At 35.7% G+C, this 14,096-nt stretch overlaps 1 protein-coding gene across 1 annotated transcript in view; it reads right to left on the bottom strand.

Moving 5' to 3' along the window:
• Positions 1-14,096, bottom strand: part of LOC129229495 (chondroitin proteoglycan-2-like) — a 122,358-nt gene that overhangs the window by 32,130 nt on the left and 76,132 nt on the right. The window contains exon 3 of the mRNA XM_054863812.1: positions 9,575-9,862. Coding sequence (XP_054719787.1) covers positions 9,575-9,862 — 288 coding nt within the window. The remainder of the gene's footprint in view (positions 1-9,574; positions 9,863-14,096) is intronic.

The following is a 14,096-nucleotide window of genomic DNA, read 5'->3' as shown; positions in this document are numbered from 1 at the left end:
TCTCTGAGGAATCGTTACAGGAATCCTACTCCCAGTATCTAATCCCCGGTACCTATTTCCGATATCAGTTGGTCCACGAGTTCCAGCAATAGTATCACCAATTCCTCGACTTCTTACATCTTCAGTCAGAGGGATTAAACCAATGTCATCATAATTTTCAATGCCCACACCGGTATTGTTGACTTCAACAGCAACACCACTCGTGTCCTGCACTCTAGTTGTAGCCTCAACAGGCCCACGATATCCACTTCTTAAATCATTCTCAGACCTTCGGTTGTCTCTGTTTGCATCATCAACAGCAGCACTACTTCTACGATTCCCTATGCCAAGGTTTGGGGAAGGTGATAATCGACGGATGCTCGTAGAAAATGGAGTAGGACCTTGCGGTTCTGGTCTTCTGCCAAACCCTGTGAATGAATAATCGTTTAGTGACACATTTGAACTGCTGAGTGCAAATGTGCAAGTGCAATGAGAACGTTGAGCGTCCATGATAACGTGGTGCCATTTGCAGTGCCATGCTTGAAATCAGTGCCATCACACGTGCTTCATCCATAACTCAGTTTCCACAAAACATAGATCCAGTGCCACTGTGCAATTTGTGATCATTTCATTGTGCCAACAGTTTGTGGACATAAGAAAGTGCAAAAGGAGTAGAAATTGATTAAAACATATAAATCGCTACATCTATTACATTAAAAAAAAGTAGTCAAACATTTGGAGCGGCTTCTTTTGCAATTTTCTGGAAGTAAATCCGTAGAAACTTCGCAGAATGATTTAGCATTCAACAAAATTATCTTTTAGTTAGAGTCAAGAAAAATGCGCAACAAAACTTCGAACCTATCACTGCATTGACATTACAGAAGTTTGCAAAATGCGTACTTAATGAATTTGTCTTAGGTATAACCACGGCTGTTCACTCAAAAATTTAGAATTTCGCATCTCACCACGTTTTTCATCAGTCTTATTGCAGTGCGTTAAATTACTCGACGTATGTTAATAAAAGTATAATCCAAAAAAGGAAAAACTGCACACGATGCATGTAATTTATTTAGAAATGTTGAAAAAAAAGAAGAAAACTAACCAATATTACATGTATGTGGAAATTAAGCTTAAAAAATTAGTTGAAAAACAGTAGCCGTTACTTTATTTCAAATAGCATGTCAGCTATTATCTCCTTCGTTCAGAAAAGAAGCAAAACAGAGAATCCATTTAGAACACATAATACCTTATATTAACATCAAAAAAACGTGTCCTAACATGAGAAAAAAACACAAGAGTTAATGCCACACAATTACTAAAATGCGGTATCTCATCAAGACATTACTCAATCGAAACTAATTAAGTATTTAATTATCAGTGATCAAGATATCAAATTGATATAAATGTGTGTCTAATCTCTCAAAATCATTTCTTCTGTTCAAAGATGGTCATGAATTATAGCTTTATTAGAGGCATCTGTGGGTAAGATAATACCAGTTTCACGTCTTCTTCGTCTATTGTTTAATAGCGTGATTATAAGTCCTCATAAGACCTCCCAAACTGTGACGTAAGTCCATGGGTGGTCTAATAACCTAAATACACAGAGGAATTTCGTTCGGAAGGAGTTTCCATGAAAGTTGGATAAAGTTTCAGTTATCAAAGAAAACGAAGCGCAATCTTAGCGCATTAAGTCTGCAAATCCACGCAAGTGCACATCCAGGGGCACCCCGATGGGAGATCAGGGAGGTCGCTGTGACCTCCCAAGCATTTTCCTTATCCAGCAAATTTTTTCTGTCGATTCGGCAAAAAGATATTTTTTTTTTCGCTTTGAAGTCTTCACTAAACGTAACTTCTCCGTTCTGTAGCCTGAAAAAGTACATTGATCAAAAAATGTTAAAAATTCGGAAAAATCCTGAAATTCTCAACTTTTTCGATTTTTTAGGCTTGGTTCTGGATCAAAAGGTATTATTCGATTTCAAATTTTTTTTTTATTTCTGAAGGTTTCACCAATCGTAACTTTTCCGTCTTAGAGCCTTAAAAAGAAACATAAAACAAAATTTTTGAAAAATCACTAAGAAAACACGAAATTTTCCATTTTTTCAAATATTCAGGCTCGTTGCGGGATCGGAAGATATTATCCGATTTTAAAAATCCTTGTTTTGTTTTGTAAGTCTTCACCAATCGCAACTTTTCCGCACTATTACGATTCGAAAAAAAAAAACTTTGTTTTTTTCGTTCCACCCTATTACATACAATCCGCGGTCAAACAGTATTTAAATATCCCTTTTCATTAGATGTACTGATGTGTGCATACCCTTATTTTATCATTCGGCAAAATTTTGAGTTCCATTTGGCAAGTTGAGAATTTCTGCCTCCCCAAAAATGGAAGTTCGATACGACCCTTTGCAAACACTTAATATAACGCTTAATATAACTGAAGAAACATAAAACTTTTACAGGAGGAAAAAATGGCTTCTTCGCTAAAAACGAGATTTTTGATTTTAAACAGCATTTGTAATAGTGACATGGAGAAAGAATTAAATGTTTGCCGATTAGCTTTAGCACCTTTAAATTCTCATATGGTTTAACATAAATATAATGTTAGTACATGCTATATAAATACCGACATCCCGGTTATGACATCCACATACTGCAGTTTCGTCCTTGTTATGGACTCATCAGTCTTGAATAGATATTAACCGAACTGGAGGCAGACGTCATCCAATAGCAAGTGGTTATATTTCATGTTTGTTCTTCTTTAGCCCTGACTTTTGAGCTTAACTTACTGCTTAATACAAAACCAGTGTAAATTATCCGTTCAGTTTTATTAAGTACGGGATAAATTACGGATTAACTGCTCAATTTGGAGGATTAGTTAGGGAGGCTTAGAATGACAGTGGGGTAGGTCAAAAATTTTACAGGGTAACCATGGAATTATATGAGGTCTTCTTTTGTTCCTATATTAAGTGGACCAGCTGCACAGAAAAGAAAATTAAAATATGTTGGCCACTAGAAGCTTGCACAAAAATTGTCCACTAATCTGAGCTGCTGTTCAGATGAGAATGACAGTGGTGTACGCAGGCCGCCCCGAACTCAACTTTTTGGGAGAGCAGAAATTCTCAATTGCTGAATGGAACTCCAAATTTTGCCAAATGATGATAATCGTGCCACATGGAACACCCAAAACTGCCGACTAACAATAACCTTGCCGAATAGAGCTCCAAACTTTGCCGAATAGAACTCCAAACTTTGCCGAATAGAACTCCAAATTTTGCCGAATCGCCAGGCTAAATTTTCCAAATAAGGAAATTTTAGGAGATCACAGTGTCCTCCCGAGACCTCCTTTCAGGGCGCCCCTGGATGTACGTCGTAACTAAATTGTTCTTCAAATGAAGAAAAATCGTAGGTTAAATATATTTTTCGAATTATGTAACGATTGTCAATTTAAAGACTCAGTGTTGGCACTCAATAAGACCTACAATGTTCTGCAAAACAATTAAATCAATTCTTAATCTAAAACGCAAAAAAACAAAGGGGAAAATATACTAATGCTGTTCGGATGTACCACAAATGAAAATAAAAAGAATTTTGTAGAAAAAATCTTTAAATTATGGAAAGTTTCTTAAGAAAATTTAAATTTCCGTGTAGCATTAAAAATACTCACATTGAAAACGAATTTAATATCACTCAAAATTACTGTAAAATTTTAAAAACTAATAATGATAAATTCAAATAGTAGCGTATTACATCGCAAATAACGAAAAAAAAGGCAGAACCATCATGTACATCATACAAAAAAAAAAAAAGGACGTAGTTGATGGTTTTGTTGAAGCCCTGTTTTAAGCGATTGCTTAACATTTTATATCAATTACTTTCGTAATATTTCATAACTTTAAGTTGTAAGCTGTCAGTATAATTTGTGAGGTAATTGCAGGTTTGGGAAAAAGAAGTGATCTTGTTTAGAGGTTTTTGATGAAGCTTCATTCTTAAGATGAGACAGTCGCTGTTCTGCATTCGAAACTGAAATGCCTGTTATGTGTAGCGTAAGCTTAGATATTTGACTGATGCAACATGTTTCTAAAAAGCAGCATACAATAAAAGCTAAGTATTTACATAAAATAACATGCGATGGGGGTTATTTAATCAAAACCAAAACATGATTTTCACCACATATTTTTGATAACGAATAAATTTACTTTCTGCTGTTATTAAATTAAACTTCTCTCCGAAATACTGTTACGTAAAAGCAATGTTACTGATTTTTTTTTTTTCAAGTGCAGTGGAAAGCGTTCATCATTATCCTTATTGTAACGAGGCTTCAGCTTTTACTGTGAAAACTAATACAACAATTTGTCCATTGCTAAACGAACAATGTTTAAATCTTTAAATTAAACAAAACAATATAAAGAAAAGAAAAAGAAAAATTAATTTGAATTTTGACATTTGGAATTCAAATTATGTTTTTCGCAATCACGAGTGTGTGTATGTAGGCGTGTGTGTTTGTGTGTGGGGGTATGTGTGTTTGTGTGTAGAGGGTATGTGTATGTGTGTGTAGGCATGTGTGTTTGTGTCTGTGTGCTGGCATAAGTGTGTGCGTAGTTGTGTGTATGAATGTGTGCAAGGGGGGGGGGGTACGTGTATGTGTGTTTAGGCATATGTGTTTGTGTCTGTGTGCAGGAATGAATGTGTGGGTAGTTATGTGTGTGTGTATGTTTTTGCGTGTGTGTATGTTTTTGCGTGTGTGTATGTTTTTGTGTGTGTGTAGGTGTATGTGTGTGTAGGTGTAGGTGTATGTGTGTGTTGGTGTATGTGTGCGTGTGTGTGTGTGTAGTTGTGTATGTATGCGCGCGTGTGTAGGACATGGATGCAACCTGCAGACGGCTTTCGCTATAGTAGCAGCATCGTGAGGAGTCGGTCGACGGTGGTGCTGCAGAGGGTACTGGCGGGAAAATAAAATGATAGCACGCCAAAAAAACTGAGTCAAATGAAAGCAATAAGCAATCGTGATTGCTCAAAAATGTTATTCATTTATTTCTGGAACTACAAAACCCGCTAGTAGTCTGCCATTCTCTTCGTTAAGTTTGTTGTTACCAATTACCTGTTGATTAACTTCACTACGGTCATAGATAGACATACTTATTTTTTTTCTCGCTTGTTTTGAGAAAATAAGTATGGGAGCCCCCCACATACCATAGTTTTATTTTTAAATAGTCTGCATCGCGTTTCATATGCAAAAACTCATAAGAGCTAAACTCTACCTCGAATTAAGCTATTCTGCGATTGGGTAATTTTGGTGAGTTAAACGAGTGTGGTTGCAACAAGAGTCTTTCCCTGGGTACCTCAACAATGACTCAAAGAGAAATATGATCAAGAATCTTCATTGAAGAGCAGTTTTGAATAAGTGTCGTTGATTGGACTGTCGTCGTGAAGTATTCGTTTTTAATTGGGGTTTTAACATAATGGTTTTTCCGTTTTGAATATCAATTGTTATTCAAATTAACAGTTCGGAAATTTTGGTAGTCGCACGGGCCATTATGACAGTTTTCTGTTAAGTGTTTCAAATTCGCAAAAAACTTTATTTTTCTGAATTTTGCTACAGTAATTATGCCTTCAAATTGCTTCATAAAGATTTTTGTTTGTATTTATTACTAGTGGAACCCGCATGGTTTTGCCCGTAGTAGAAAATTTAAAAGGTCTTTTGGTTCGCCTGTATATTTACAAAAAATGTATGGTGAGTTTCTCGCCATGTGACGGTTCCACGTTATGATAACTTGGTAATTTACTCGCCCATCTTGTGATAATTTTACTCGGGAAAATATTCTTAAAATTGGAATAGAAAAAGAGCAAAATCGAATTTCTGAAAAACTACTTTGAAGTGCACCTGCACACCCCCATGCTAGAAATTAACTTTGTGCCAAGTTTCATGAAAATCGTCCGAACGGTCAAGCCAATGCGCATCACAGAGATCCAGACATCCTCCAGACATCCAGACATCCTTTCCCAGAGACTTTCAGCTTTATTAATTGTAAAGATCATTAATCTTAGCACAAATGCATTGAATAACTACATGATTTATTATACCACGGACGTTGCGAGTCCGTGGAATCTGGACTTGACCAAATGCATTCCATAAATAAGCAATGCTAGGAAATAGTTGATTTGGAACAGAACTTAATGCGAACATATAACTTGTGAGGTATTATACGTGTGGTCTTTCCAGGTTTAAATCACCAAGTTGTTTCTATGGAAAAACTAGTTTAGCCCCTCTAGCTCCGACAATCAAAGCAGTGAACCATAATTTTTCCCTTTAAGAGCCACAGATGAATCCAATCGCTTTTACACTGGATTTGAGACAAGAAAGCTTCCGAAACCACGAGGAGACAAGTGACAAATGGCAGTTCCATTTATTAATGGTATGTTACGAGGAAAAAAATGACCTCGGAGTGGAAAGGGTCATACCACCTGGAAAACAGTGAGCGAAGAAAAGGGTGGGGGAAATTAGAAGATGGCATGACGGGAATCGACGAGCAGTCGAAGAAATATTCGATGTCACCCGTTTTAATTGAACTTCATTCGCGCTGATTGGAACTTGAGGAAATTGGGAATTTCTCTTCCGTGGCTCCAACCATTCAAAAAGTCATTAGTTGAGGTTTGACTCTAGAGAAAGGTTGTTCGGAATGATGTGAAGAATTTAATGAGTATTGATTAGTTATTAGTGAGATATATAGAGTTGTCTTGTTTTCCCTTTATGATTGAAAGGGTTGACAAAGGACAAAGAAAATTTTATAATTAGCTGCTAATTGCTACTGAAATAGGTTTTGCACGTTGATGGTGCGCTCAACGGCACAGTCTGAATATTTAATGTGAAGAAGCCTCACAATTAAAATGAATATTTCGAATGCTGGTGTGTTTTCTATTCACAATGAAATTAAAAATAAATTCACCCTCAAAAGTTTTTTTTTAACTGGCCCATTCCATGTAACGGAACGGGACATTTGGAGTAGTTTTGTCACTAGATTGTGTTTCATAATTGCAAGTAATACAAGATAGGAATTTTATTTTCGATAGCAACATTTAAGATTTGTCGTAAGAGCTATGTAGAAGATCAAAAGTAAGTCAGTTTGAAGAAAATAATTGAACGACGCGCATTTAAATGCCTGCGACAGAATGGGACACATACGAGTCCCGTTCCGTCACGGGCATTTTATTGCATATTTTGCAGTTATTTTATTAAAAATAATAACGTTTAATGTTCTACGTGATTCTTATGACAAATTTTTACTGTTGCTATCAAAAATAAAATTTCAAGCTTATTTAATTTGTATTTATAAAACAAAATATAGTGACAAAACTACTTCAAATGTCCCGTCCCGTCACATGGAATGTCCCAACTGTATTGTAAAATACTTTCTTTCAAAATCCATAATATTAACTATTCGCAACAACTCCAATAAACTATAGGGGCCCTGTAGCCACTGTCTAATGGCGGATGAAAAAGGTAAAACAAACAAATGCCGTAACTTATAACTTGCTTTGAAGCTTAGCGAACGACAGTAGTTTCTCATCGTGTTTGCGGAAAGCTTTCTTTTCTATCCCTCTGAAAACAGCACTTTTAATTACTTCTACTTTCACTTTGTTTCACTACTTCTTCTTTTCTTCTATGATACTTTAATACTTAAGTTACTCTGCATTTTTAGAATCTTTGTGCGTTCTCGATATAAATAAATAATATATGTGTGTTTCAGGATTGCGTCACGATATTATCTCCAAAATTGCGACTTCTACTATGCAGCAAAATAATACAAAAAATAGTTCGGTATGTATTTATTTCTAACTCAATATTATTTATCGTCTTTTTATCTTTTTTCTTATAACATATTTTCAAATTTTGCGATTTGTAATTTTTTTCCTTTGAAAGTATTTCTTTCCTTTTAGAAATTGAGGAGCAATAGCAGTGCAAGTGTTAAGACGATCTTTTGAGAAAAATGAGATTTAGGATTAAAGTTTGATGTAAACACATATTGATCAACCAAAAGTGTAAAGTACAAATCAACCAGTTCCTCACCAACTTCTGTTATTTTGGATGTTAGATAACTTATTCCCACACAGTACGAGAATGTCGCTGTATTTTTTAACTATGCTTTAAACATATCTTCCGATGAATCCATTCCGTATAGACCAGTCTTAACCTATTTTGTGCCAATGAAAAAAGTTGCAGAAGGTACAGTGTATATAAGTTTTAAAAAAAAGTGGGTGTATGTTAAGACTTTTGTATAAAGATGACAGGGAACTAAGATCAAAAGATTTTAAAAACCTTCTGGAAATACATTCCATACAGTAAGGCGAGATGCATATTCGTCTAGAGACTGCAAAATAATACTACGCAAAGAAAAGTAAATGATAAGAATGAAATTAGTAAAATAAAGCTTTATGTCTATCTTACATTGCAATGTGATATTTTTCACGTAACTATTCTTTTAAAAAGATCTCTAAAATAAAACATCAAATTCAATGAAAATTAAAAGACATACACTATTTTCTAAAAGAAACAGGACCATATACCTGCCAGTATAATTCTTTTTGGTCGCCCTTATAAAATACTAGCTGCGTTGCCCGGCTTTGCCCGGTCTACCTTGAAAATAAAAATTGTGTCGAGTGACGTATATTCAACAATCAAGCGTAAAAAATAAATTAAAAAAAACATCATGCTTTCCCTTCCAAACAATGACGAAAGATATTAAAATATTTTTAGGAAATGAAATCCAGAAAGCTGGATTTAAAATGCGTAACCATGGAAACTCAAAATAAAATAAATATAAGGAAATAAAATGCGAAAGAAAATGGTTTACAATTTGAATGGAATCGAGATTTCTTAAGCTTGATTTAAAAAGGCTTGTAACTATTTTTCCTTTCAGGATAGAAACTTATTTTTCCGACCATAGGTCGAGTTAGATCTGGAGTAAAAAAGGTCGCTTTTTCCAATGGAGTCAAAAAGAAAGCTGTGGGACAATTCCTTCGCTTTTTATTGATTAATTTAATGAAGAAAGTAGTGCCTAAATTTCAGCTAAGCCTGAAAAAATTCGAGCTAAAAGCGTAAAAAACTCCCGCCGCAATTAAGTTAGAGCATTGGAATAAATTGCGTAGAAGGCGGAAAATTCTACCCTTTCTAACGATATGTAATATTACTATTTGCGAGTAATTTTTCACTCCCATACTCGGGAATTTACGTGAAAATTGCGCGTAAATTGGAATTAAAAAAAAAAAGAACTATTCATCGATTTGTTTTCGAACTGGTTTGCAAACCTTCTCAGGACTTAAAGGAACAAACTGTGAAAATTTCAGCGAAATCGGCCGGGTAGCTCTCGAGTTTTGCAAGTTCAAACACACAGACGCTTTTTGGTGACTTCATTTTATACTATATAGAGATTCACTTATAAAATGCGCAAAAAGAAGACTTTTTTCTTTCTCTCTCTTTCTCTCTTTTAACAGTTCATGCAAAAGAGTCTTGAAGGATTTTTCCACGCTAATGATGCTTTTTATAAAATATACGACTCAGTGATGACACGGACATCATTTTTCATCCCATCGTACTTACCAGAAGCGGCCGGACCCGATCCAGGCAGATTTATCAACGGCAAGTTTCCTCCCACATCGTTGCCATAGAGGGGAGGGGAGAGCGTTCCATAGATGCCCCCGCGACCTCCGCAGTCCACTTCGTGAGCGTGGACGCACACGGAGAACCTTTCATCGAACGCGGTGTAATAGGGGCACACCTGTCGATAGGCTCTCCCGAAGGAACACTCGTAGAACGCTGTGCAATCAGTCTGATCCGGGAAAATTCCAAACTGCTTCAAGCAGCGACCGTCTGCAGTTACGGATGGATCTGAAAAGGGGAAACAGTCGTGATTACAAAAACGGCGTCGTTAGTTTATTGCCATAAATATCATTATTGTATGAGATTATATATCAATTGAAATGTTGCCACAAAACAGAACAAATTATGTTTGGAGTTGCGACTGCGAATTCGCCTTTAACCCTCTCGCTGGCATTATAAATTTACTTCAGGCTCTGATCAAATTATCAATAAAAAAAACACGTGCTTTTTCAGCAATTGCAGTTGCTTCGATGAAAAAAAAAATGAATCGTATACAAAAAAAAAAAAAAAAAAAAAACTCATGCAAACGTTGTATCATTATAAAATGCACCTTCATTTAACCATTATCACTCCGAACTTTAAAAGAGAATAATTCAACAAAAACGACTCCATAAAGTCTTAATTCACCCAATATGACATCGTAGAAGTTTTTCTTATTTCTGAAGATGAAATTGTTTCTTAAAAATCGCCATTTTGAGTCTTGATTCATTCAAAGAAAATTTTTACCAATTCTAATAGAGTTTCATGAAGAAACAATAAGCATGGATTTGAGGGTTGGAAAATTGTGTGCCTAAGTATGTATATTGCACTCAGAAAGGTTCATTTTGAAGGAGATATAATTAAATTAAAATTAGACAATTAATTGATACAATTCGTTTCATATCCAATTACTAATATTTTTTCAATCATAATGGCAAAACTTAAAAGTGAAGGGGAAAAGAAAAGAAAATTGCAGAAAAAATTGTCCGAACAAAAATAGTGAAAAAGTATAAATTAAATACTTTATCTGTTTTATGCATTATTATGAAGACTCCCGAAAAGACATAAATATATGTGCAACTTCTCTAACCAATTAGATTCTTGTTGCGCTTTAAATCGCATTGATTCATCTATGAAATTTGTAAAATTATCGCAGAAGTATGTGAATATATATTCAGTAAATTACCGCCCAATAGCCAGGGCTAAAGCAGAAATACATGAAATACACCGCCAGCTCAGTCATTTCCAGCCGAGGACTGCAGTTTCGTGCTTATTAGCACTCTTGAATATACCATGCCTTGCCTTCAATCTTCGAGTTGAACCGAACCATTGCTTCGGTCACTCGTTTGGTCTGCGCTAATTCGATATTAGCTACCAGTTTGTTTGGCACTCTTGGCTTCCATAAGAGGTTTTTCCATCTCCAGCTCAGTCATTTTCCTATGCCGGGCTGATGAGTGCTAATAAGCACGAAACTGCAGTCCTCGGCTGGAAATGACTGAGCTGGCGGTGTATTTCATGTATGTGAATATATGTTTGTAAAACAACTCATCATTAAGCAGAAATGAGTATTTAGTTCATATGATTCAATCAGAGACTGATAGACAGGAGTGCATTCTGGTCACGTACTCAGGGCACTCAACTTATAGGGTTCCGCAAATTACAAATGATATACAATTACTTAGTATAATTATCTTATTTCCTATATAATTTTCATCCTGCTCATTAGCAACTTTATACAAGTTATATATTATTATTGTTGTTTTTAGAACTTAGCTAAGTTAACGGTTGAATGTATATATCGCGTACTATAAAAAAATCCCTCAAGCTAATAATACCAGGTGAGGATAAAATTTTAAAGGGTGTTAGAGAGGAGGATAAGAAGTAAGAATCACGTACGAACATACAGTAGCAAACACAATGCTGGCGCGCTACATGCACACAAGTCAGAAGCTGATGAATGCAAAAAAAATCACAAATTTACTACACACTAGTGGTACCCGCAGGGCTTGGCCCGTAATAGAAAAATTAAAAGGTCTTTTGTTTCGCCTGTATATTTACAAATAATGTATGGTGAATTTTCTCGCCAATTGGCTTGTACCCATGTTACAATTGCACGTTATGATAATTTCAAATCTCGCCAATTGGCTTGTGCCCATGTTACGGTTCCACGCTATGATAATTTCGTATCTCGCCAATTGGCTTGTGCCCATTTTGCGGTTTCACGTTGTGGTAATTTCGTATCTAGCCAATAGGCTTGCGCCCATGTTACGGTTCCACGTTATGATAATTTCGTAATTTACTCGTCCGTCTTATGATAATTTTGTTCTTAAAATTGGAATAGAAAGAGAACCACATCGAATTTTCGAAAAATCGCTTCGAGTTGCACACCCCCATGCTAGAAACTAACTTTGTGCCAAATTTCATGAAAATCGACCGAAAGGTCTAGGCGCTATGCGTGTCACAGAGATCCGGACAGAGAGAGATCCTGACAGACAGAGATCCCGATAGAGAGACTTTCTGCTTTATTATTAGTATAAGTATAAAGAAGGACGATTTTACAGACCATTTTAGTTTTTAAGGAAGAAGTGGTTGTTGAAACTTGTGGCCTGCAGTTGTATGCATGTGTTGCAATGACAAAGCACTCACTGTCACAACAGCAAGCTCTTTTGTCAAACTTTCATCGATCGTGCTTTCATCTTGTGTGCATGTAGCGCGTCAGCATTATGTTTGCGACCACATGTTTCTACTGATTCTTGCTTCTTATTGTCCCGTCGAACACTCCTTACAGTTTTTCCCAAGAGTTTAGATTTACCATTTAGTTTTCTATCACGTAAAAAAAAAGGTTGATATTATGGTTCTAACCATGTCATGTTCATTAGCTGGTTCTGCTAGGAGGCCCCCAAACGGCTTTGTGCTCAGGATACCATGATTTGTAAATCGAACCCTGTACTCAATTTCCATCCACAGGAGAATAAATTTTTCGCATCACCAAAGCACGTACTGCCAATTTTCACTTCAAACGTGAATTTAGGTTCGTCTCTCAAAAAACTGTAACCTCCTCCAGAGTTCAAAGAAAAACGCTACAAAATTGGATAAATACTTTTTCAAATAAGCTCTAGCTCTTATATTCATACCATACGACCTTGACAATTTGACTGCCCTTTAAAAAAACTCGCATCATTAGTTTAAAGTCCCTTACCGTTAAAAGGTGACAGTCAAATTAAAACTGAACTTTTACAACCTCCTCTTATGAATCTTATTATCCTAAAAGAATTTTCGTTTCAAAACATCGTGACGTAGAAAAAATGCGAAAAATAAAAAACGGACTGCTTTGCGTTTCTCGAAGAATTTTGCGTTGAATTCTGCTGGTAGATACGTTCCATGCATGCATAAACAGCCTTAATTTGGGGATGGCCAAAGGTTCCATTTTCCGAGTCTAATGACGTACGCCAAAGTCCTTTTTACGACCGTATTTTATCAGCAATGCATTAGATTATCTAGGCAAAAAGAAGAGTGAAAAATGAAGTTTTTAGCTGTGATAAATGAAGTTTAGTAAAGCACTCTAACATTTCGAAGAAAAAGTATGAAGTATGCTTCTAGATTTTTTTTTTTTTTTTTTTTTTTTTGCAACTATTCATAAATAAGTATATTCCTTATCATATCACTTACCGCGATCTACGCTTGAGGATGCGAAGATATAGTACATTGACGATAGATTGAAGCTGTGAATGCAGATTTGAGAATTTGTAAATCTGCATACATATTAAACAGATGAAGTACGGCATTTGAGATATTTATTACGTAGTAATTGATAAAAGGATGCAAGACTTTTAACAATTTGGACGATTTGTTGGTTAATCTAATTATGCTTTATTAATAAGATGCAGTGGTAAAGACGGTCTACGGATGCATGGAAAGTAAAGCATTTCGTCACGATAAGTTTTTGCATCCATTATAGAGCAGGTCTGTTTTGGTTGGTTGCTCTTTCTTAAAAGTTTTCTAAAACACTTCTAAAAACTACGCGGATTGTCAACCATCTTATCTACGTCAGCAGTTCACGTCACGCGGTACAAAACTTAGTTGTAAACATAAAGATCTAGCTAAAAAGGAATACAATCTAAAATTCTGAACTATTATGGTAAAAAGTAGATTCATTCATGTGGCCAGTACTTTTTACGGTAAAATGTATTGGCATCCATGTTGCCAGTACTTTTCCCTGTAAAATATCTCTTCGCAGAAAAAAAATATGGTAAAAATCTTAACCAGCACTCAATTGGTGCAGCCATCACTTGCTTTTTCGATATGATTTGCCGTAATACTTTCTCTCTCTCTCTCTTTCTGCAAGCACTCTGTTTTACAGTAATATTTTCTTTAAAATGCGCCTAAGTTTTCACAGTGCATTAGAACCTAACTATGGAGCCATCAGCCCTGTAGAGTCCCTCTCTGCGAACCCCCTAGGTTAAGAACCGCTGATGTAGAAGAT

Source organism: Uloborus diversus, chromosome 9 (assembly GCF_026930045.1).
Source record: "Uloborus diversus isolate 005 chromosome 9, Udiv.v.3.1, whole genome shotgun sequence".
NCBI classification, from domain to species: domain Eukaryota; kingdom Metazoa; phylum Arthropoda; class Arachnida; order Araneae; family Uloboridae; genus Uloborus; species Uloborus diversus.
This window is presented reverse-complemented; position numbering and strand designations above follow the sequence as displayed.